Source organism: Leopardus geoffroyi, chromosome D2 (assembly GCF_018350155.1).
Source record: "Leopardus geoffroyi isolate Oge1 chromosome D2, O.geoffroyi_Oge1_pat1.0, whole genome shotgun sequence".
Lineage (NCBI taxonomy): Eukaryota > Metazoa > Chordata > Mammalia > Carnivora > Felidae > Leopardus > Leopardus geoffroyi.
Window position 1 is genome coordinate 46,151,847 of NC_059334.1, and position 22,329 is coordinate 46,174,175.

The following is a 22,329-nucleotide window of genomic DNA, read 5'->3' on the forward strand; positions in this document are numbered from 1 at the left end:
AGGGGTACAACTTCATTCTTTTGCTTGTGGAAGTCCTGTTTTCCCATCACTTCCTCATTCGATCTTCAGTAGTGGACCCAAGGCACAAGATGTGTGTGTGTGTGTGTGTGGAGAGAGAGAGAGAGAGAGAGAGAGACAGAGAGAGAGAGAGAGAGATGATTTATTTTTAAGAAATTGTCTCAGGCATTTAATTGTGCAGGATGACAAGTCTGGAATTTGTAGTGCTGGCCCCTGCAGGCTGGAAACCCAGGCAGAGTTTCTATGTTGAAGTCCTGAAGCAGAATTTCTTCTTTCTCAGGAAACCTCAGTTGGCTCTTAAGGCCTTCAACTCATTGGATTAGTCCCACCCACATTATACAGGGTAATCCGCTTTACTTAAAGTCAACTGATAGTAAATGTTAATCACATTCACAAATACCTTCCAGCAATATCTAGACTAGTGTTTAGCCAAACAGCTTGGCACCAAGCTTTGTTGACATAAAATTAACCATCATTGTTGATATTGTGATATTGTTTCCATTTTATAGGTGAAAACACTGAGTCCTGGAGAGGTCAAAAGTCTTCTCCAAGGGCACAGTAAGTAGCTGAGTGAGAACCTGAACTGAAAACAAGCTCCAAAAAGTCATTCAGCCCTCACATCCACACGAGGCCTTTCTGTTTGTTCTGAGAACAGTCTAGGCTCAGAGAACACTTGAGTACTCTGCAAACAGGTTCCAGAAAGAACAGTTTCATTGACCACAAATACACACATACTGCAAGTGACTTGAATTTCTCTAAAACCTAAATTCCTCATTCCACTGCCCCTGAATTTTTAGCCCCAACGGTGCCCTACTTCTCACCAAATGAAGTCAGCCCTAGATTTCCTCAGCTCTCTTTCTCCAGATGTCCAGAATGGCTTGGGCTCACTCCTCCATCTGTTCTGCCAAGGCCTCCAAGAACCGCACTTGCGTTAGAATGGCCTCTCCTCTTTGGTGATCCTGTGAGAGTTTGCTTCATCATCTTCTATCCTCAGCTCTTAACAATGTACTGTATTACCCTGTCTACCCAGGACTCGGCAATTCAGGGGTTCGGCCCAGTGCACGGCCTAGCCTAACTAATAAGGACGGCCCATCTCTGCTGGTTTTGTGCGTGTATGTGTGTGTACGTGGGTATGCACGTGTGTGCACACAGGTACTTGTGTGTATTTGTGTGCTCACATTTGTGTGCATGAGATCACACTGTGCTTCTGAGCATACGCTCCTTCCTTAGGAGCACACTCTGCCCCACAGACTGACTGCATGGCCTAAGAACAAGCAGGAAGCTGGTCCACACAAGTCTGGCCCGCAAAGCCACCAGGGCAGGGCCACGCACTGTATTGCTTTTCTGTGGCTCCTGTAACAAATGACCACAAACTGAGTGGCTTAAAACAATGGAAATTTACTCCTTTTCAGTTCTGGAGGCTAGAAGCCGGAGATGAAGGTGTTGAGAGGCCCACAGTCCCTCTGGGGCCTCTAGGGGACAATGTGTTCTTCACCTTTTCCGACTTCTGGTGACTGCACCATTCCAGTCTCTGTCTCTCTGGTCACCCCCCACTCCTCCTCTTCTGTCTGCCCTCTTCCCTATCTCGTAAGAATACATGTGATTGCATTCAGGGCCCACCTGGATAACCCAGAGTATGGCCCTCCTCTCGAAATCCTTCATCACATCTTTTGCCAGTAAAGTGATAGTCCCTCTGTGCCATATATGATCATACTCATAGGTCCTGGAGTCTATGTTCAACCCACCACAGGGCCGAGCCAGGCTTGAGATCTTGTTAAGTGATGCCACAGCCCCTATGCCCTGTGTCCTCTGGGTCCTGTGCAGGGGGCCTCACTGAAGTCCGGGGTCTGTCTCTCCAAAGGACCCCTCTGCCTTTCCATCTTCCATCAGCCCTGGCTGCTGCTGTCTCCTTGGTGATGTCGCGTGCTTCCTCCAAATCTCATGTCTTTTTACATCTAATTTCAATTTCTCCAAACAAATGACATTTAATGCAAACCCTGCAAGAGGGAAAGACAAAAGTGATCAGAGGCAGAACATAGGAAGTGAAGAATTTAAAAGCAGCTCACATTCTGCCTTAATGGCAACACAATTAATAAGAACAATGGTCGTTGTTGTCTGCAGCTGGAAGGTATTTTTTGCAGATCTGGTGAGCAAATTCATAGTCTGAAGAAAGAATACTTGATGGATCTTCATGGAGACGACTACCAGTGTTATGGACTTGCATTCCCTGGGTGGTCTGTAGGACAAGAAACTTCTAACGTGGGAACCCCCCTGGGGGGCTGGGAGATGTCTAGTCTGCCTGTGTCAGCATTTTCAGACCCATAAATTTTTTTCCAGTGTAGCCAACATGCTGTATTTCATCCATTCTGTATATTAGGAAGGCCCAGGATTGCTCCTAGACAGGCTGCGTAGGGTAATAACTCTCAGAGGCCCTTCCCATCCAGGATCCTGGATTGGTGGGTGGCCCCAGGGCCCCACCCATAGGGACAGCTGTGCTTTTGCTGCTGGACATGTGTTTGGGCTTTAGCTGGTAAGTTGGGACATACGCTTGTTTCAGCTTATTCTCAGTTTCCATCGCTTTCTGTGATTTGTGTGGCACGTATCTGTCGGTAGGTTCCCACACAGCACACTGCTCACTGATGCTAGTTCACAATTTCCAAGAGAGGAAGTCTTGGTCAAACATGTTGTTAGAGTCTTGCCATGTTTTTTCAACACCTCTTCAAAGGACCAAGCTGCAGAAGGAGGTCAAGCTGCTGTTCTGTCTGTGTATGTGGCAGCTTCTCCCGGTGGCACCGAGACACTATACTGTTCCATCATGGGGTCCTGGGCAGACCTTCTGTACCCACATGCCAGCTCCAGGAGCGGCCACCTGACTGGGGCCTTGTCCAGCAAAGGAAGGAGACTCCAACACTGACATGGAAGACCTCAAAGGCTCCAGGAGGTGGGGTCAGGCACGGCCTCCAGAATGTGAGCGTGACATTGGGGTCCTGAGAAGGTCACAGAACTCATATACTCACTGTCCAGCTCTATAGGCCCCTTCCATGTTTTTAGCTCTACCTGTTACCTACATCAGCACAGAACAACCCAGACAGGTCTCAAAGGTTCTTCCTCCCTAAAAATGTGGGGAAAGGAGGAAGAGAGGGAACACTTACGTGATTTGGGGTCCATTTTGGCACTGCAGTTGGCTAAAAGAGACCTCCATGAGGAGGCCCAGAGACCCCAGGTTGGGGACTCAGGAGCACGGCCATTTCTTGGGTTCCTTCTGGAGGTGACGCTCCAGTGCTTCTCAGGCTGCATTTCTTCCCGAGAGGGTATGTGTGTGTACCTGGCATTTGCCCAGCTGGCCCCGGCTTCTACATCTTGTTGATGGGAGGTGCTTTCCTGTCAGGGAGTTAGGTGGGCAGCTGGTATGGGTCCCACCGAGCAGGCAGAAGGTGGGGCATCACCACCCATGTGAAGGGACAAAGAACTTGCCGTAAATCATATCTGAGAGTGAGGACCAATGTCAAAACCAGAGAGGAATGAGAAAATGGGCATCGTGCGTGGGTCTGTGGTGGGCAGGTGCTAGGCACTGGAATCCAAAACCAGGAGTCTGCGAAGCAGAAAAAAGAAGAACCAGACCAGGAGAGGCATGATCGGAGGGCACGATGGTCTGGCCAGATTCTGGACACGGGGGCTGCAGCTGGGCCCAAAGTCGACAGGTCCCAGATGGAGGTCGGCAAGGTTGGCTCCCTTCATGGATGTCACAGCATCAATAGGCATGCCTGGCTGAGGGGCTTCTGTTGAGAACTCCCAGGTCCGTAGGTGGGGGACAAACTGAGAAGGAGCCAAGGACTTGGGTCATAAAACTATAATGGTTCAAAATCCTTTTGAATAGTGTATTTTATTTTGCCCAGTATGGACATTATAAAGAAGAAAATCCTGTTACCTGTGATGTCCATCATTTCATTAAAAAGGAGGAGATGTTTGAACTGCACTTGGCTGTTGTAAACAATACTTGCTTGCCCTTAGTCTGTTTACTTGATCCCGATTGGAGAAGGCTGCTGACCCCTCATAGGCCCATGCTGGCCATACCTGCCGCGGCAAAGCCCCTCAGCCCCTACGCAGATGGTTGGCATGGCAGGGCTCTCCTGGACTGCAGGGACCCGTGAGCAGGAACAAACACTCACGGGAGGGAGCTACAGAGAGGCAGACTTGGGCCCTTGCTCAGGCATATCTTTCTGAGAACCGGAACTGCCCACTCATGAAACAGGCTGCTTGGAGGAGGGGCAGTCCTAAGTGGGAAGTGTTCAGGGAAGCTGAGGCCCATGGTGTTAGACTTCTGCCTGATTTGAAAAATAAAGAATTTCTGGAAGTTTAGCTCAGTCTGATCCAATGTAAGCCACCTGTGTGCAGGGCTGCCTGCTTTGGGTATAGTCACCCGTCCCCACGTGAAGGCAAGTCTGGGAAAAGCCGCACCCCTTCGTGTCAGGCTGTTCCAAACTTTCTCAGCAACCTTGGCTCCCCAAGGAGCTGCCATATGGATATAATAGGCTTGCCTTTGAAAGCCTTTGATCACACACTGGAGACGCCTCTGGGCCCCCTCTGCAGGCACCAGGGAGAAGGGGACAGGGCCGGTCCTTTCACTTGGACCCCGGGGCAAGCTCTCAGCAGCAAAGCTCAGACTCCCTGGCACATCAGAATCACATCAATGTGAAGGTCTGAAGCAGCCTCCAGGGTGTCCCTGGGACTTGGGAAATCAAGTGCACACATGCATTCAGGATCAGCTACACCAGTGTGTGAGGCCAGAAGCAGAATGGAAATGCAAGACCCTTGTTCAAAAATTATTGTGAATTTTGAGATTGCAACAGCAGAACACTAAATCAGGCAGGTCCCATGCTATTGCCCAGGCCACAGGGATGCCTGTGTGCATTCTAGAGTGGGGTGAGTGCAGGTTCCCTGTGGGGAAGAGGCTGGCAGGGGCCTCTCCTCATGTTGCTTAGTGCCATCAGAGCTAATGCCTGGAGCCTGCTGCAGACTGCACCCACAGAGGTGGGCTCGCCCTGGATTCCTCACTATGCCCTGCAGAGGAACTGATGTCCAGGACAGAGAGAGCTGGTCAGATGAGCTATATATGGAACCACAGCCTTGTATATGCGAGGAAAAGAGTTTCTGAGTTCAGAGGGATGTGACCTCCCACACCCGCCTGTGTTGGCCCTGCTCATATGGGAATTCAGTTGGGCTTGGAAAGAGAAAGTTGCAAGGAAGGATTGACTCTAGGGTTCCTGCTTTCTCCCAATTTTGATAGAATTCCGGAAGAGGTACAAGCCACGGTGTTTCTGTTACAGGTAGGAGAGTCTGCATTGTGTGAATGGAGGTATTGATTTTTGGATTCCCCAGGAATCATGGGGATCCACCCTGGAATAAAGACAGCCAGAAGGGAAGTAGCTCGAAGCAGTTTGTGAAAGTGAAAGTATACTTTCAAGGTGGGAGAGCTGGCAGGCCTTAAGGTGGCCACTGTCCTAAGGCTTTTGTGAGCTGGGTCTCAGGTCACAGACAGGGTGGTCTCTGATGGAGCCTGCTTCCAATCTTTTGGGAAACTCCTCCCACAGGGTGGGAGAAGGAGTTTTTATCCATCCAAGGTTTGTACTTGAACCAGCCTGGCAGGGGGCTAAAGCTGCAGTGTGAATGCATTATTGTGAGTCTAGGGGCTACACTGGGGCAGAGGTGGAAGAGGAGAACATATGTGCTACCCCTGTGGCTCTTGGTCTGTCAGCCCCAGGATGCTGGAACCAAGAGGTCAGGATGTTGAGGGGTCTTGGAGGCCACAAAGTCAGGATATTGTGCCCCAGGTTTCTAATGTGTAATCTACTTATCACTGTCCTTGACTCCAGCTCCTGTCTAACTAAGTGCCTAGTCTATCATTTCGTGACCCAGCCGATAGAATGTTAATCACAGGGGACAAGTGTGTCATCCACCTTCTCCAGTCCATCGGTGCCTGACTGACCAGAGGTCTCCGCACAAGTAGCACCAGAGAGGAAGTGGCCAAGGAGGGCACAGAAGGTGGCACTTGCCCAGGAGAGCACAGGCTTTGTCTTTGCTTCTTCCTGCTAACGTGACCATGACCTTCACTGTAGAGAAGGTCGTTAGGACAGAGGTCAGGGCAACAGAGCGAATTTGGGCTTAGCGTCACAACCAGGGTTCAAATCCTGGCTTTAGCAGTTCCTGGCTAGTGGCTCTGAGTAAAGTGTGAAGCCTCCAAGTGCTTCCACATTTGCAAAAGTCTTCTTCATTTGCAAAAGTCAGGATAAAAATGTCATTTATTCTGAGGTTATTGCTTGAGCCACTAAGTACAAGTCCCCAGCCCTACCTGGTCCTCCAGGAGCCCCCCAGCCTTCCTCCCTGGCTCTTCTCCTGGCCTCTCCACGCCACCCCCATCTCTCTGTCTCTCTGTGTCTGCCTGTGGCTTTCTGCTTGACATCCTTGAACCTCTCTCTCCTCTTGCTCCTTGCCCGGAGAGTAGGTCACACGAGGAACAGGGGACGGCCCGTCAGCCCTGCAACTGGTCATCTCACTGGGCTTCAGCTTCTTCATACGTGTGGTAGCGGTAATATCACCACCCAGATATGACAAAAATGAACGCGCTTTAGGACACGTTAAAAATGCAGTACTAAGGGTGCTGGTCGTTAGGCAGAGGGCTAACTGTCCGCATAACGGAGTGTCCAGAGGATGGCGCTGTTGCATTTTGTTCTCTGGCCGGGGGTGAAGAAAGCTTTGGGGAATCTGGTGGGAAGAGTAACCCAGGGAGGTGGAAGCCAGACAGCATTTCTTGGGGACGCTCCTTGCAAGTTCTTTTCCCTGCACATCCGTCCAAGTCAGTTTGTCCTGAGCCACAGCCCATGGCAGCCCTCTGAGAGTGACCGAGGTCAGAGGCTCTCAGGCCTTGCCTCCTGAAGACTTGGTGGCACATGCGGTGACAAGACACCTCAGACAAGAGGTGAGCAGGTCCCCACGCTGAGCCCATAAGACCCACGAGACAGAAGCACTGTAGTGCTCTTCAGAGCAGGAAGATCAGAGCCGGAGCATCAAGAGAGGGGACAAAAGGGGTGCCACTAGAGTCAAGCCTTCACGGATGGTGACTTGGGCTCTGCAGCTGGAAGTGAGGTGGCCAGGCAGCTGGCTGAGGGCATCGCCAGGGAGTGGCCCTGGGAGTGGGCTGGAGCTTGGCATCTGAGCGGGCACATACTGGGAGCCAATGCTGGAATAGTGGAGCAGGGCCCAGGCCGCTGGGCAGGGGTGACTCATGGCCCAGACCTCCCTCCCCTGACATGGGGGAAGTGAGGGACGGCATGGGGCTAACTGCTGCCCGCTTGCAAACATCTGCCTTCTCACATACCCACACACATGCCCTTATATGGACACGTCCACTCTCCCTACAGACAGAGACGCTGCCCACACCTGTCCACTCGCCACCGTGGCAACTCTGTCTCCATGCCCTTCTCCTCTGTCCCCCACCCAGGGAAAGAAGGGCCTGTGGGGAGGGGTGGTGAGGGTATGGCATCGAGGAGTCGTCAAACCCAGGTCTCAGATTCAGGAAAAGTCCACAGTTTAGACATTTGACTTTATTTCCAAGTGAAACTTTGATGCAGGCACAGAATACACCGCCAGGACTAAAAGATGTTCCTCATCCATCTTTATGATTGAGCAACGTTGTCGTACCAGGAATTAGTACTTTCTGTAACTCCAGTAATTAATTGTATTTAAATTAATTAATTTGCATTCATTATGTTAAAGCTCTTCATTAGTTCCTTGTAAACATCTGGCACAAATCACTTTTTAAAAAAATATACTGAGAGCTTCAACCAGTGGGAATGGCCTGGGCCTCTCTAGGCCTCTTATAGGCTCTGCTCTGGCCAGCGGTCAGAAGGGCCATGGAGTGGAATCTTCACCACCTCTAGACTCTTCCTCACTCCACCCCATTCCATGTGTGGCCTCTAGAGTCAGAGAAGAGAATGAAATTCAGAAGAAATGGAAACTCTGTCCCGTCTTGGGGTCAATGGGGGCTGAGTCCAGTCCTGAGGCCCAAGCCCAGGACAGAGCTGAACACACACTGCTCGAGGAAGTCGGCAGGTGCAGGCAGAGCTGGTTGTGGCCACTAAGGACCTGAGTTCTTCAGTGGCTGGGAACCCTCCCCCAGGAAGGCTGGACATCATCACTTGAACACATGTCACCGAGGAGTAAAAATAGGGACATTGCAAATACCAAAGCAAGAGCGCATTTATTCCAACCAATGCAAATCCAGGTCCTGTCTCCCACGGAGTCCTTGTGGGAGGGCAGCCCACAGATGTGTTCTGCTGGTGAGCTGGTTATGCTGAGTAAATTAACTGCAGAGATGCGGGCCGTAGGCTGCCCCACCCCTGGGGGTAAATTGTGCCTGCTCCTCCCAAACCATCTCAGAGTCTGAGTTTACGGGCAGCCGGTGGCCCCGTGTGAACCGCTGGCTGTGCAAGCATCATGCCACTGGGTCCAAGCACCTGCAGCCGTGGTACAAGCTACTACCTGAGGGCTTCTGTCATGCCCTCTTTCCATCCTGCAGATGGTTTTGGGGGTAGTGTTTAGTGGCTCAAGGGTCATCTTAAAAAGCACTGGGCCACTGATGCAACACAGGCACCAGCAGTCAGAATGTGCTCCGGATGCTCCAAACAACCCAGTCATCCGGGTGGGTACTGGCCAGGGCTGAGCCCAGCTTGCCCCTCAATGCCTGCCTCCCGGCATCTAATTGTTCTTCAGCTGAAAGGTGACCTGACAAACTTTGATGGGATATTTGAGAAGCTCCTGGGCTTTGGTGGCCGACAGACCGATGGAGACCAATGGGTTGGAATCATTCATGCCTTTGACCGGTGTTACTTGAACTGCATTTTGGTTTCTGCGTGTGTAAGCTGGGACTCGTCACACCCATCTCACTGGGTTGTGGGAATCTGTGAAGTGATGGGTGTAGAGCACATAGCTGTCCCTGTCCCCTTCACTCCCTGAAGTTACTGGAATGCACCCCGTCCTGCTTGTCTCCATAAATCTCTGCCCCATCTGTCTGTACTCCTCTGCCTCCCTTTTGTTCTTTTCTACTGGCTCTGGATTATTTTTCTACTGGCCCCTTTTGGTTGTCTCCCCTAGCACCCCAACAATCCTTCTAGGCTTTCCTCTTCTCCTAAGCTCTCACCCCCAGCCCCTTGCTATTGTCTTCCCCTGAAGCTGGACCCAGTGGTGTATGCATGGGCAGGCTTTTACCTCTAGGATGTGGCAGCTTCCTTTCCTTCTTCAGGCTGGCATGCAGACAGACTTAGTCCCTGTCATGCCCAGAGGGACACAGGACCTCTCAGCAGGACCCCTCCACCCTGTCTCCCCCTGCCCGCAGGCCGGCACTACCTGCACCCACACTCTGCCACGCTCATCCCTTCGTAGTGGTACTTGAGGGTGGGGACCCCCATGTCATCCTTGTAGAGGATGGAGATGGGGCTCAGTTTGGTGGGCACGCAGCAGGCCTTGCCCACTTTCATGGGGAACTTGAGATGCACCAGGGTCTGCACAATGGCGTGCTTCGTGGGGGTCACGTCATCAGCCAGGGGGAAGAAGCAGCCCCCTTTACATTCGTACGCATCATACTCCTTGGGTGCAATGATCCAGCTGTCCCAGCCGATGTCCTCGAAGTTCACCCTCAGGGAGGTCTTCTGACAGTGGTTGTTGGCCCCGGCACTTCTCTTCCGTCTGGCTAAAGATGACCCTGTGGCCTTGTGACCTTCCCCATCCTCATCCTTGGTGTCCCCTGCTTCTGCCGGACCATTCTTGGACAACTTCTTGAGCACACTCTCCTGTTCATGGCCAATCATCTCCCTGAGCTCCAGCCTGGTCTCTTTGGTCCCATTGCTGCGGTCATTGGAGAAGACGACGAAGAAGGGCAGGTTTTTGGGGCCTGGGGGGACACTGATATCCAGCTTGTCACAGCCCTTCCTGTGACTCTCCACAGTCACTTCCAGTTTATTTTTGCTCTTGGTGGAGTCTGCTCTGACCCACCGCTTCACAGCACTGGAGACCTCAAAGGTCTCCCAGCCCTCATCCCGAATGTCCTGGGACACCAGGAATGTCTTGGTTCCTGTAGAAGCATCCCAGGCATCTGCTCCATCCAGAACATCATAAATGGCCATGTTGCCTTTCAACTCACGTGAAGAATCTCCGTGGTTTTGACAGGAGGCATAGAGTCGGAGCTCGGCCCTGGTGATCTGCTCATGCCTGGGAATGGAGATGTTGAAGAGCAAGATGTGCTTCTGGAAGGGAAAGTCTTCCGTGGCCGCAAGAGAGACAGCATCTGAAATGCAGGCACACAGTCAGCGATGGGCATCTTTCATTACACCAAAACAGACTCATGGCTCGTGTCAAAGGGCACCCAAGATGACATTGACCGATTCGACCAAACCTTTATTGGGTTTCACCTAAGCCCTTAATGTAGAAGAGAATTTTCAAAGTTACATTTAGGATCTTCCAAAGAAAACCTGAGGCAGGAGAGGCCTTGCATTGGAGTTCACAGGTCCAACTCTTTAGTAAGCATCTAGTCAGTGCCCAGCCTTGCACTACAAGCTTTGCCTTCTATATTTCACTTTGCTTTTCTCACTAACCCTGCAAGGGTCTAATTATTATTCCACTTTTACAGATGTGGAGACTGGTATTTAGAATGTTTAACTGCCAAGCGAACACATCCTGTAAAGCTCTTCACTTTAAAAAAAAAGAAAGAACCAAATAACATAGCAAAGCACATTGTCAGCCTCAGAGTGCAGATCCTGAGTGTATGATGTTAAAGGAGACACCCTGGGAGGGGGCGGTGAATTTCCAACATCAAGACAATGTTAAAAATCTCAGCGTTTAAATAGTATAGAAATCATTCAGAATTGTAATTTCTGAGCAAAGTTAAAGTGGATTTTTTTATGTTTGAGGAAAAAAGGAAACATATTAGCCTCCACTGCTGTGTCATGGTAGGCAAAAACAGGGCTTGCCTTTTAGCTACACAATGATGTCCATGTCCAACCTCTCCTGGCTGATGCACGGCCATCAGGACATCTCTATTATGCCGTGGCTCAGTCACAAACATGAGACCACAGCATGCTGCGGTGATATCCAGCGGCGTCTGACAGGCCAAAGTGCTAATCCAGACCTTGCCCTTTCCTAGGCTTGTGACCTTGGAGGAGTCCCGCGTCTCTCAGGGCCTCCGTTTCTTCATCTGTAGAATGGGACTCATCCTACCTGCCTTCCAAGGTTGGTGTGAGGCTTCCACAAGAGGTCACATGGAACTTACGGACACAGTCCCTGCCTCACAGCTGATGCTCAATCAATCTTTCGCCGCCTTCCCAGACCCTCCTCCCCAACACGCGTTCCCCCCTCAAAGCATGTGGCCCCTCACCCAATGTGGATGTGCCATTCTAGCTCCCGCAGAATGAATGTGAGGAGCGAATGGGCTCTATGAGCATCCATGCCCTACCGTGCTCTTATTGTGGCATGCTTTGCAGATGGCTGTGGGACCACATCACACATCTAGAAAACAAACACCCTCCCTACCTGAGCTGCATGTGGACCATCTGTAAACAGAAGCATACCTGCCCCCTCCACAGGAGTGCTGGCCACAGGCAGGGCTGGGATCGAGTCAGAACACTCGTTTTGGGGGCATGGACAATGCTGGGGGGGCGGGAGGGGATGGTAACGGAGATGGCTCCAAATGCTGGACTCCCAGATTCTGGGATTTGGTGATGAGATCCAGCCGAAGAAACTCAGCCTTCTCCTAAAGCGCAGGTTACAGGCACGCCCCATGGGGACGGTGAGGTGCTGGCAGCATCTGGGTGACCCGCACATTGTGGTTTTTAAAATGAAGCCAATATTTTAAAAATCAGGCAAGTTCACATGAAATCTAGATTATTCTTCTTCTTTGGGGCAATCAGAAAACGCAGCACTGCTGGGCATGTATCATGACTCTCGCGTCTTTTAGACGGGGCATGAGCTCTGCAGGCGGGCAGGTCTGGCCTACCACGGTCCTGGGCAAGGCCTGTTAGGGGTCGGCAGGGGTCAAGTCCTGGAGGAGAGAGGCCGCGTGTGCCTGGCTGTTTGGAGAAACAGCAGAGGCAGGAAAAGCCTGAGCTTTGTAGGCAGGTGGGGCCTGGGTCAGAATGCAGCTGCCGAACCACTGTGTGACCCAGGTTAAGTTCCCTCAGCATCTGCAAGCCTTGGCTTCCTTCCCTGCTCACAAGATCATCTCACCTATGTCACGGCCATTAGTGGACACAAGCCCTAAGTGGATGTTTGCTATCTTCCAGTCCTATTAAAGCAGGCAAATCATTTTGTATTTAGAAAATAAGAAAGCTGTCCTCTGATGTTTCTCTCACAAAAATTGATCAGACTTGTAGATACTTTTTGGTGGGAGAGAAATAGCCATTCTTTCAGAGTTAAAAAAGACACCACTTGGGTGAGGCTAAATAAATTGTCTGTTTCAAAGTAGGAAGGGGGCCATTAAGAAAGGGGAAGAGGAGAAGGGATGGAAGAAAGGGAGCTGGCATTCGGGGCACCTAATGTGTTAAACGTGGCACCGGGCCCAGGGAGGGAGAACCTTCCACAGCAGAGCCCTCCAGTAGGACTTTCTGCAGCGATGGACGGGACCCGTTTCACACTCGGCACTGTCCTATAAGGTAGCCATTAGCCACACATGACCATTGAGCTCTTGCATTGAAGACAGTGAACTAAGTTATTAATTTTATTTCATTTTAATCTATTTAAATAGAAACGCAAAGAGCCTCGTGGGTCCAGTGGCCACCGTACTGGGCAGTGCAGCCGTGACCCCTGAGTCCCCCCGGGGTGCCCCGGCGGAGCCGACTCTACCTTCCACGCTGAAGCTGCGCACGATGTTGGATGCGGGGGTGGTCGACTTGTCGGTGGTGTATCTGTTGTACAGGTCGATCATGTACTGCGGTGGCTCCGCTCGGGTTTTGTCCTGGGAAGGGACCCCGCTCAGGTTGAGGCTGCGCAGGAAATCCACCTTCATGTTCTCCAGAAACATCCTCAGGTCGAAGGTGCCTCCCTCCCGCTCGCCTCCGGGCCCCCCTAGCAAGCGGTGGGCGTCTCCCCCCGCGGGCGCGCGCCCGCGGCTCTCCAGCGGCTTCCCCTGCACGGAGCAGGCCAGCAGGGAGAGCACGGGCAGGGCCACCCATAGCGCCCCGCAGCACATCTTGGGACGGCGCTGTCGCCCTGGACAGGAGACTGCGGGCGGCCGCCGGGGGTGTTAGCGGGCGCGGGGAGGAGCCCAAAAGGAGCGCGCCCGCATTTTCTTGCCTCTGCACGGAACCCCGGGGCCGGCTCACAGGCTCTCAGCCGCAGTCCCCGGAGTGGCCTCCGCGCGCTCTTATCTGGCCCTCGATGCTGCGCTCCCACCTCTTATCTAAGCGAGCTCTCCGTTAATGAAGGCTCTATAAACATCTGACAAACACGCAGGGCTTGTGGGAAGCCCACGGCCTGCTGCAGAGAATCTGAACTTCTCCGTGGGGTTATCGCCCCCCTAATTAGGATCCTCTCTCATTTCCTTGCCAGCTCCGTTCAGAAGAATCTAGAGACAGGGTGACCCAGGCTCCATCTCCGGGGCCACAGAAACAATTCGGGAAACAGAGAAGACCAAAAAGTCCTCCAAATATAGAAACAACACAAAACTCCCAGAAGACTTCCACAAGAGAAGTGGTGGGTGGGGTGGGTGGCCGAGCAGGGTGGCCCAGGGTCAGTGGGAGGCGGGCTCCCTACGGAGCACATGTGTGCCTGTGTGTGTGTCTGGAGAGCCCGGTGTCTGCGTTGTCGTCTGTCAAGTGAGATCCCTGAACATTAGGGATCAGGGAGGATGGAGGCTTTGGACCTCTGAGAGGAGGGTTCAAACCCTGGCTCCCTCATATACCACCCACTAGTGTCACATCACCTCTATGACCCTGGGGTCCAGAAAAGAATTGTGAGGAATCTAAGATGATTCTATGCTAAACGTCATGGCACCATCTGTTGAGTGGCCACATTCTGGCTGCTACTTCCCTGTGCTTCCCCGGCCTGCCCTCCGGGGACACCACACCCACCATGAGACCTGTTGCCCAAGCCCCAGAAGCGCTCTGTGCCTGGGCTTGGGGGGCTCCTTGCTCATGTCAATTGGGCCACACTCATCAGCCAGGAGAGGTGTGCAGTCTGGGGAGAGGCAGGGAGGCAGGGAAGCCCTGAGACCAGCATATGCCCAGGAGACATCCCCCTGGCCCTAGGAGGCCAAGGTCCCAGGGTCTGTGAAATTGTAAGAGCATCGTGCCCACACATAGGCTCTGTTCATTTCCATTATGTGTGGCGTGGACCAAGGTAAGGAATGGGGATAGTTAACAATCTTGGGGGCCTATTCTGAGGGGTATTTGAACACGAAGTTTTTCCATGCTGGCAGGACTCCTGGGGAGAGGTAGCACTGAGCTGAGTAGCTTCAGGAAGACGTAGGAGGGGCCTCGGCAGGCCAGCTGGCGGAGGTCAGAGATCCCAATGTGCGCCCAGTGTTCTTCCCACCCCTAATGGGGGCAGGGTGAAACCAAGAGCCTCAGAGTTGCCGGGCCTGAACAGAACTTGCTGTCCCCATCCTCTGGGGACACTGTCAAAGGAGGGTGGACGGGAAGGGGTGCAGCTTCAGAAGTGCTGCTTGGAGAGGGGGCAGGAAGCACGCTGGGCGTTGAGCCAGCTCAGTGCAAGAACTCCCTGGGGCGGGGAAAGGATGACGGGGTGTGGAGCCTGAAAATGGAGCTGCAGCAAAGAAAGCCTGGGAGGAGCTGGGAAGTGAGCCAGGCGTCCCCCATGGTGCTCCAGTTCCTGGAGGTAGCCCAGAATCAGGTCCCATTCAAGAGGTGGAGCCAAAGGACACACAGGTGTAGCCTGAATGTGGGTCAGGGGAGCGTAAGGGGCTGCTACCTGATGTTTTCTTAAAAGCATGGTAGGTTTTATTTTCTGATTATCCCAGTAGTACATAGTGCAGATAATTGGGGGAATGTAAAACATGAAGAAGGAAATAAAAATAACCAAACGTCTCCCCGACCAGTGATGCCCACAGTTAATATTTTGAAATAGAGGATATGCAGCTCCACAATCCTCTATCTACAACCCTTTCGGCGAGGAGTGTTTTGAGATTCTGATATTTTCAGATTTTGGAAATTCGGTATGGCACATATACCGTACTATCCCAATGGGGTTGGAGATAATACCTTATCACCAAATACATTAACATTTCTGCAGTGACACAAATAGAAACACACATATCCATTCAGATCAAGTTTTTCCAGGAAAAGAGTTAAAAGGAGCTTCAGGTTTTCTGATAGTTTTGGATTTGGGATCTCAAATAAAGGACTGTGGACCTGTTTACATATGGGGTCACCACATGTGCCCATGGAGGCTGCACATGAGCCCTGCCCGGAGGCACTGGTCACATAGACCGTAATGTGGATGATGCCCCCGGAGCGGTGCAAAGCAACATGGCTATGTATTTCTGGAATGCTCTGCCCAACAGACTCAGGGTATCAATATATCCATATGTCATTTGTTGTTTTTAACTAATTGTATCAGGCCTCCCGATCCATGTTATCAGGAAGTCTGATCCATTGCCTACATTGTCCAAGTGTGCTATAGGTTTATTTAGTTCAAATGAGGTGGTGGTAGATGGTATCAGTCCAGCCTCTTAATGCCAGAAGTGGTTGGGGAGAAAGGGCCCCTAGCAGGTCCCAGCTGCTGTGGCTTCTCAATGACACCTGGTTTTGTTGTTGGGGGGTGGGTCCCACACATCTAAGAGCTGCTTGAGCACAGCTGCTGGGATGCCCTGGCTGGTTCAAGTTTCTGCCCAGATCTCTGTGATGTCCTCTTTCGGGCACCAAGATAACAGACTTCTCAAGCACGCTCCCCGGCTTACCATTTTTCAGAAGGCAGGTGGCTGGGGTGAGAGAAGAAGCTGTCCATGGCCACATTCTGATCCCATTCTGCTCTCACACAGATCTCTAGGTTCTTGGAGGGAGCCTGGGTCACCAGCTCCGACTCCCACTTTCCTCGGTGGTGTGAATTCAGAGACCTTGTTACCTTTTTGTACAAATGAGCCTTGGTCCAGCTGGACAGACCCCCCTAACTCTGTGCCTTAGGGAACAAGGTTTGGGTCTCATTCTGTCTTTCCCAACAGATGCAGGGATCCTCATGCAAAAGGACCCCCTCCCTCTCCTGCCACCAGTCAGGCCTCAGGCTGCCTTAATTGAACCACAAAAGATAATATTTACCCTTCTTCTCCCAGTTTTCTCCTCCCCCAAATAGGGTACCATATGGCCGAGCAATTCCACTTTTGTGTATATACCCAAAAGAATGGAAAGCAAGGTCTCGAGAGATATTTGTACGCCTATGTTCATTCATAGCAGCATTATTCACAATAGCCAAAAGGGTTGAAGCAATCCTAGTGTCCCCTGGTGGAGGAATGGATAAAGAAAATGTGGTACACACATATGATGGAATATTATTCAGCCTTAAAAAGGAAGGGAATTCTGGCACATGCCACAACGTGGATGAAACTTTAAGACATGCCGAATGAAGCAAGCCAGTCACAAAAGGACAAATGTTGCGTGACTGCACTCACAGCCAAATGCGTAGAGACAGAAAGTAGCATGGTGGTTGCCAGGGGCTGGGTGGAGGGGCACTGGGACGTTATTGACTATTGGGTACGGAGTTCTAGTTTTGCAAAATGAAAAGGGTTCTGAGGAGGGATGGTGCTGTTGGTTACATAATAATGTGAATGTACCAAATACCACGGAGCTGCCAATGGTAAATTTTAGGATATGTATCTTTTACCACAATTTGAAAAAGGAATTTAAAAAAGTATATCATTTAGAGTTCCTTTTCTCATAGACTACAGACTGTTAAACAACACAGGTTTAAACAACGTGGATTACGGCTAACGAAAGCTGCAAAGTCCAGGGAAGCTTTGACTTAGCACAGTCTGGTCTAGAGTCTAGGCAAAGTTGTAATAATGTTAGAGCTGCCTTCCACTGTGTGGTCTTCACCCTCTGCCTCTCTGTTTTGGCAAGTTGACAGCAACAGGTCTGCATCCTGGGGAGGAGGGAAAAAGGAGAGGAAGGGAGAAAAAGCCCAACTGGAAGTCCCAGTTAGTCTCTTGGTGGCTTCTTGGTCCTGATTGGGTCATCTGCCCATGACTTAGCCAATCATTGCGAACGAGGGGAATCTAATGCCCTGATTGGCTTAGGTGGGGGTGATGCCGCTGGCGGCAAGGAATGAAAGATTGAAATAATTCCCCCAGAGGGGTTTAGATCTGATCACCAGAAGCCGCTACTAAAGGATGGTACAAGTATCTTCACATGCCATGAAAATTTTTCAAAAATTCATTAAAAAAAAATTTTTTTTTCAACGTTTATTTATTTTTGGGACAGAGAGAGACAGAGCATGAACGGGGGAGGGGCAGAGAGAGAGGGAGACACAGAATCGGAAACAGGCTCCAGGCTCTGAGCCATCAGCCCAGAGCTGGACGCGGGGCTCGAACTCACGGACCGCGAGATCATGACCTGGCTGAAGTCGGACGCTTAACCGACTGCGCCACCCAGGCGCCCCCAAAAATTCATTTTTAAAAAAAGGTTTGTTTATTTTGAGAGGTGGGGGAGGGGCAGAGAGAGAATCCCAAGTAAGCTCCATGCCGTCAGTCCCACCAACTGTGAAATCATGACCTGAGCTGAAATCAAGAGTCAGACCCTTACCTAGCTGAGCCACCACATACTTCATTTTTAATGACTGAAGACTATTCAATGGTATGGACATATCCTAATGTATCCAATAGTCTCCAACTGTAGGACAATTGGGCTATTTATTATGATAATGTTGCAAGGCACACTGCTGTAGTCTACATTTTATCTTCAGGCGGTTCATCAGAAGAGGGATGTCCAAATCAAAGTGTAGGCAAACGTCTTCAAAGCTCTGGGTAAACATCGCAAGTTGCTTTCCTGAAATGCTCTTTCAATATTCACTTACATTAGCAGAGCCTAGGAGTACCTGTCTTACCACCCCTCAGCGGTAGTTTTTCCTAGTCTTTAGTAATTTGATGAACAAAAAAAAAAAAATGTGAATTTGCTTTGCTAGCTGTGCCGGACTATATTTTCTCCATGTTTTGATGAGCCACCCCACAGGGTCTGGACTTTAGTCTTCTGGAAGGTACAGGGGTAGCCGCCTCTTACCCACACATGGTCCAGGTCCCATGCTTGGGAATCCTACTTGGTACCACGCTGTGTGTCCAGGGAGAGGGCCGGAGGGATCCACAGATGCTGGGTGCTCCTCAGGAACACTGCGTACCTTTAGCACAGAGCCTGGCACATGGTAAGTGCTCAAGAAATACTCATTATTGCTCTTGTCTGTACAAGGTCTGATCTTTCTATCACTGTGTCTATTTCCCCTGCCTTCTGTTCCTCTGCCCCTGCCTTCTGCAGAGCCCCTGCTTTAGATGTGCTTTCAGTTTGGAATGGCTCATACTCACTCCCCCGCTGCCCTCCACCTGGGCCCAGTCGCTCCTGCCTTTCAGTGCTTGCCCAGGACCCCTCCACCACACAGCCTCTGTGTTCTGAGTGACACCATTCAGACATCTGGAACCGCCCGACAACCACTATGAAGGGCCCTAGGACCACTGTCTGCTGTTGGCTTGAGCTGGCACATCCTTCCTGCAATCTGACATGCCCAGAGAGCTGGCCCTGTGTTCATGGTGGATCTGAGGCCTTCCCTGGGCAGGCCTCTACGCTCATGCTGCACTTGTCATGAACACCTCGGGGTACTCCGGGCAGTGTGTTGGTCAGGCTGGCTCTGCCCTGGTGGCTGCTGACCCAGCCTTGTCCCCCTGTCTGGACTTGATGGCCAGATAGTTTGGCATTACTATGATATGGTGATTTTTTTAATTTTTAATTTTTTAATGTTTTTATTTTATTTTTGAAAGAGAGAGACACAGAGTATGAGTGGGGAAGGGCAGAGAGAGAGGGAGACATAGAATCTGAAGCAGGTTTCAGGCTCTGAGCTGTCAGCACAGAGCCTGACCTTGGGCTCGATCTCACTGACCTTGAGATCATGATCTAAACTGAAGTCGGATGCTTAACCGACTGAGCCACCCAGGGCCCCCTGTGCTATGGTGATTTGTAACTAAAGCCTCTGTAGTACCATTTCTCCTGAAACTTATGAATTACAGAAATTGAGTCATCCCATGCAGTTGCTACGGGAGAAGCACAATTTAATTAACAAGAGAAGCACATCTGACTCATCCATTTATTCCAAGGATCGCTGAAGCTCATCCTTCCAGCAGACAGACTTCAGCCTTCATTTATGGAGGTAGGAGAGGATCTGCCTAAATTTTTATGATAACAGCTGCCTCCTGGGGGTCAGGAACCCCTTTGTCCCAGGAGGCATGGCAGGAGGACACCTATCGCTCTGTGAGCTTCTTCGACTCCAACGTTTACCCACACGTGGCTCAGAAGAATGAAAACTGGACCCACCTTAAGGCTGTAAGGAGAGAGAATGAGCCATGCAGAGCAAGGCCTAGGTCCCTTCCCAGCTCTGCGCCCAGCCTCTGTGACGCCCTACTCCCATTTGGCACACGGTGAGTACTTCCAATGCGAGCAACCTGTCTCAGGACTGCATCCAGCTGGGCAGCACATTTAGTAGAACAGTGGTTCCTAAGGTGTGGTTCCTGGCCCTGCAGCAGCAGCACCTGAAAACTGGTTAGAAATGCAAAATTTTGGGGGCGCCTGGGTGGCTCAGTTGGTTAAGCGTCCGACTTTGGCTCGGGTCATGATCTCACGGTCTGTGAATTCGAGCCCCATGACGGGCTCTGTGCTGACAGCTCAGGGCCTGGAGCCTGCTTCGGATTCTGTGTCTCCCTCTCTCTCTGCCCTTCCCCTACTCATGCTCTCTCTCTCTCTCTGTCTCAAAAATAAATAAAAACATTAAAAAAAAAAAAAAAGAAAGAAATGCAAAATTTTGGCCTGAGTCAGTAGCTCTAGAGGCAAGGCCCAGCAACCTGGTCAAGTCCTCTGTGTGATTCTAATGCACATTCAGGTCTGCACATTGGTTTTGATAGGAGAATTCATACAAGCCTTCCAAGAGATAAAGTATGTGTATACTTTATACATACTTGTACGGTATTTGGCACACAGTAGGTGCCAAATAATTGAATAAACAGGTGCATTCCTCTGCTCACCCCTTACTCATACAGACAAGACTGCTGGGGGAGACAGAGGAATTTAGAATGGGATTAGAAATAAAAGAGGTAGGAAAAGTACTGCAAAGCTTGAATGAGCATCATTTTCTCTGAGAGTAGAAAAGAGAAAGGGAATAAAAAATCTCAGGGGCACCAGTTTATCAGTGAAGGATTTTATGTTTGCAGCTTCTGGGAGCAGGAAAGAGCCTTGAACGGCCAGGGCTGGCAAGCTGGGCCTGCCCTCCTGGTCTTCCCACCAGAATCTGGTCCAGGCCCTGAATGCATTTTGCACCATATGGTACCTGTGATGTCTTTATGCGACCAGCCAATCTAGCTCTTCCATCCCGGCAGAGCCAACTGTATTCCTTTCCCCCTGGAGCCCCCTCCTCACCCCTCCCACCCTCACCCCCAGACCTCTGCAGGCTCCTCCAGCATGGCCCTACATCCATCCTGGCTCCAGAAGGAGCATCAGTTGTAGGTTACAGCTTGCGTGGCATTTTATGAGTGACTCAGACCTACAGAGGCACCTATCAGAAGGCCTCGGGCAAGACACTTGGTAGCACCTGGACTCAGTTTCCCCACGTGTCAGCGAAAAGAAAAAAGATAACATCAAAAGTTTTCCAAAGTTTCCCCTCCACCTTAAAGTCTCTAGCTCTCCGTTTTACTGTCTATATTTGTCACACGAATTAATATACGAGGCCCTACCCTTCCAGAGGATATAAACATTCAGGAATAGGGCTCTGCAGGCCACCACACTGCCGCCTCCAAGCTGATACAGAGGCGGCTGGGTGACCTCAGGGACCCATGCACATCTTGGCTGTGTCCTGGAGCCTTTTGCCTTTGTGACAATGTGATGTTGATATTTGGCTTTTGAGAGGGACAAAAAAAGTTGTTTCATCCGTACATTTCTTTCTATACCTTGCTCTCCTACAAGGTCACTCAGTGCCATTGGGAAAACCCTAATAGGCTTGCAGTGGGGGCCACTGTCCCAGAAGCTGGGGATCAGCACCAGCCACAGAGGCCTTGAATCAGGCATCCTTGAGCATCAAAGCTGACATGGCCTGTGGTCTTGGTAAGACACGGGGGCGGGGCATATTATTACCCCATCCTGAGCCTGAGTTTTTGTGGCAACAATTGGGTAATCCACTTGCAAGTTTGCTAGGAGGCTAAACAAGATGCCGTGTCGAAACCTCATGGTGCTTTACAAATGTGAGCAGTCACTGATGACACCAGTTCCTTCCAGCGCACTCTGCAGTCACCACCGCCGGGTGACAGCCATCCTGGCACAAGCACAGAGGTCTGCACGACTGGACCCGGGGGTCATCTTCCCAGCCTGCTCCCCGTCCTTGGAAACCAGAAATGAAGGCCCCGAGACTCAGGTCCCCCAGACACTGCAAGTGCCAGAAAGACTAAGACAGAACTCTTGTAAGACACCCCAGCTTTATCAAGAAATGGAAAGAGAGCAGTGTATGAGAAAATAATTGAGGAGGAGGAGGCGGAAAAATGAGGAATCTAATATTGAGAAGAAAGGCATTTGGAGCCTTATCAAGCCCCAATAGTTTTACTCGTTTTGTTATTAATTTATATCCCGTAATGTTCCAAAAAGGATTAGATGTGGCCAGCCAGGCGCTAAGTTTGCAGATCAGTTTGAGACGCCCCAGCATCCAGTGAACGGACCATTTGGGTGCAGCACAGTCCCTGTAGGAATAGGCAGTGTGCGTGCTAGGCACCACCCTCACCCCACTTGATCTCTGCCGAGGCAGGGCCACAGGCCCAGGGCTGCTGTTCCCACACATGTCCCAAGACCCTTGGAGGAGAGGTTGGGCAGACTGTGCTGGGTCCCCTGGCTGCCCTGAGACACCGCCTCACCTACCTGTTCTGGGCCCTCCCTCCAGGGTATTTTGCTTTGCCTCTAGCTGCAGCCACTGTGGCCTTCTGCAGAGACCACGTGGGCTTCCAGAGCTACTGTGACCGCCTATGCAGGGGGCCAGAGACCTGGGAGTAGCCTGGAGAGGAGGTCTGAATGTCCAGCTCCTTTGCCT

The 22,329-nt window shown here is 51.1% G+C and overlaps 1 protein-coding gene across 1 annotated transcript; it reads right to left on the reverse strand.

The window, feature by feature from the left end:
• Positions 1-8,256: 8,256 nt before the first annotated feature.
• GDF2 (growth differentiation factor 2) lies at positions 8,257-13,551 on the reverse strand. Its single transcript, XM_045437951.1, has 2 exons — positions 12,907-13,551; positions 8,257-10,357 (listed from the first exon to the last, which is right to left on the reverse strand). Exons 1-2 carry the CDS (start codon positions 13,250-13,252, stop codon positions 9,417-9,419), a joined length of 1,287 nt encoding a protein of 428 aa, XP_045293907.1. The 5' UTR covers positions 13,253-13,551; the 3' UTR covers positions 8,257-9,416.
• Between the last annotated feature and the right edge of the window lie 8,778 nt (positions 13,552-22,329).

Coding starts and splice junctions, on each gene's coding strand:
- GDF2 (XM_045437951.1), bottom strand. CDS start 13,252: ATGTGCTGCGGGGCGCTATGGGTGGCCCTGCCCGTGCTCTCCCTGCTG. Junction 10,358..12,906: donor GCGCAGCTTCAGCGTGGAAG/GTAGAGTCGGCT, acceptor CCTGCATTTCAG/ATGCTGTCTCTCTTGCGGCC.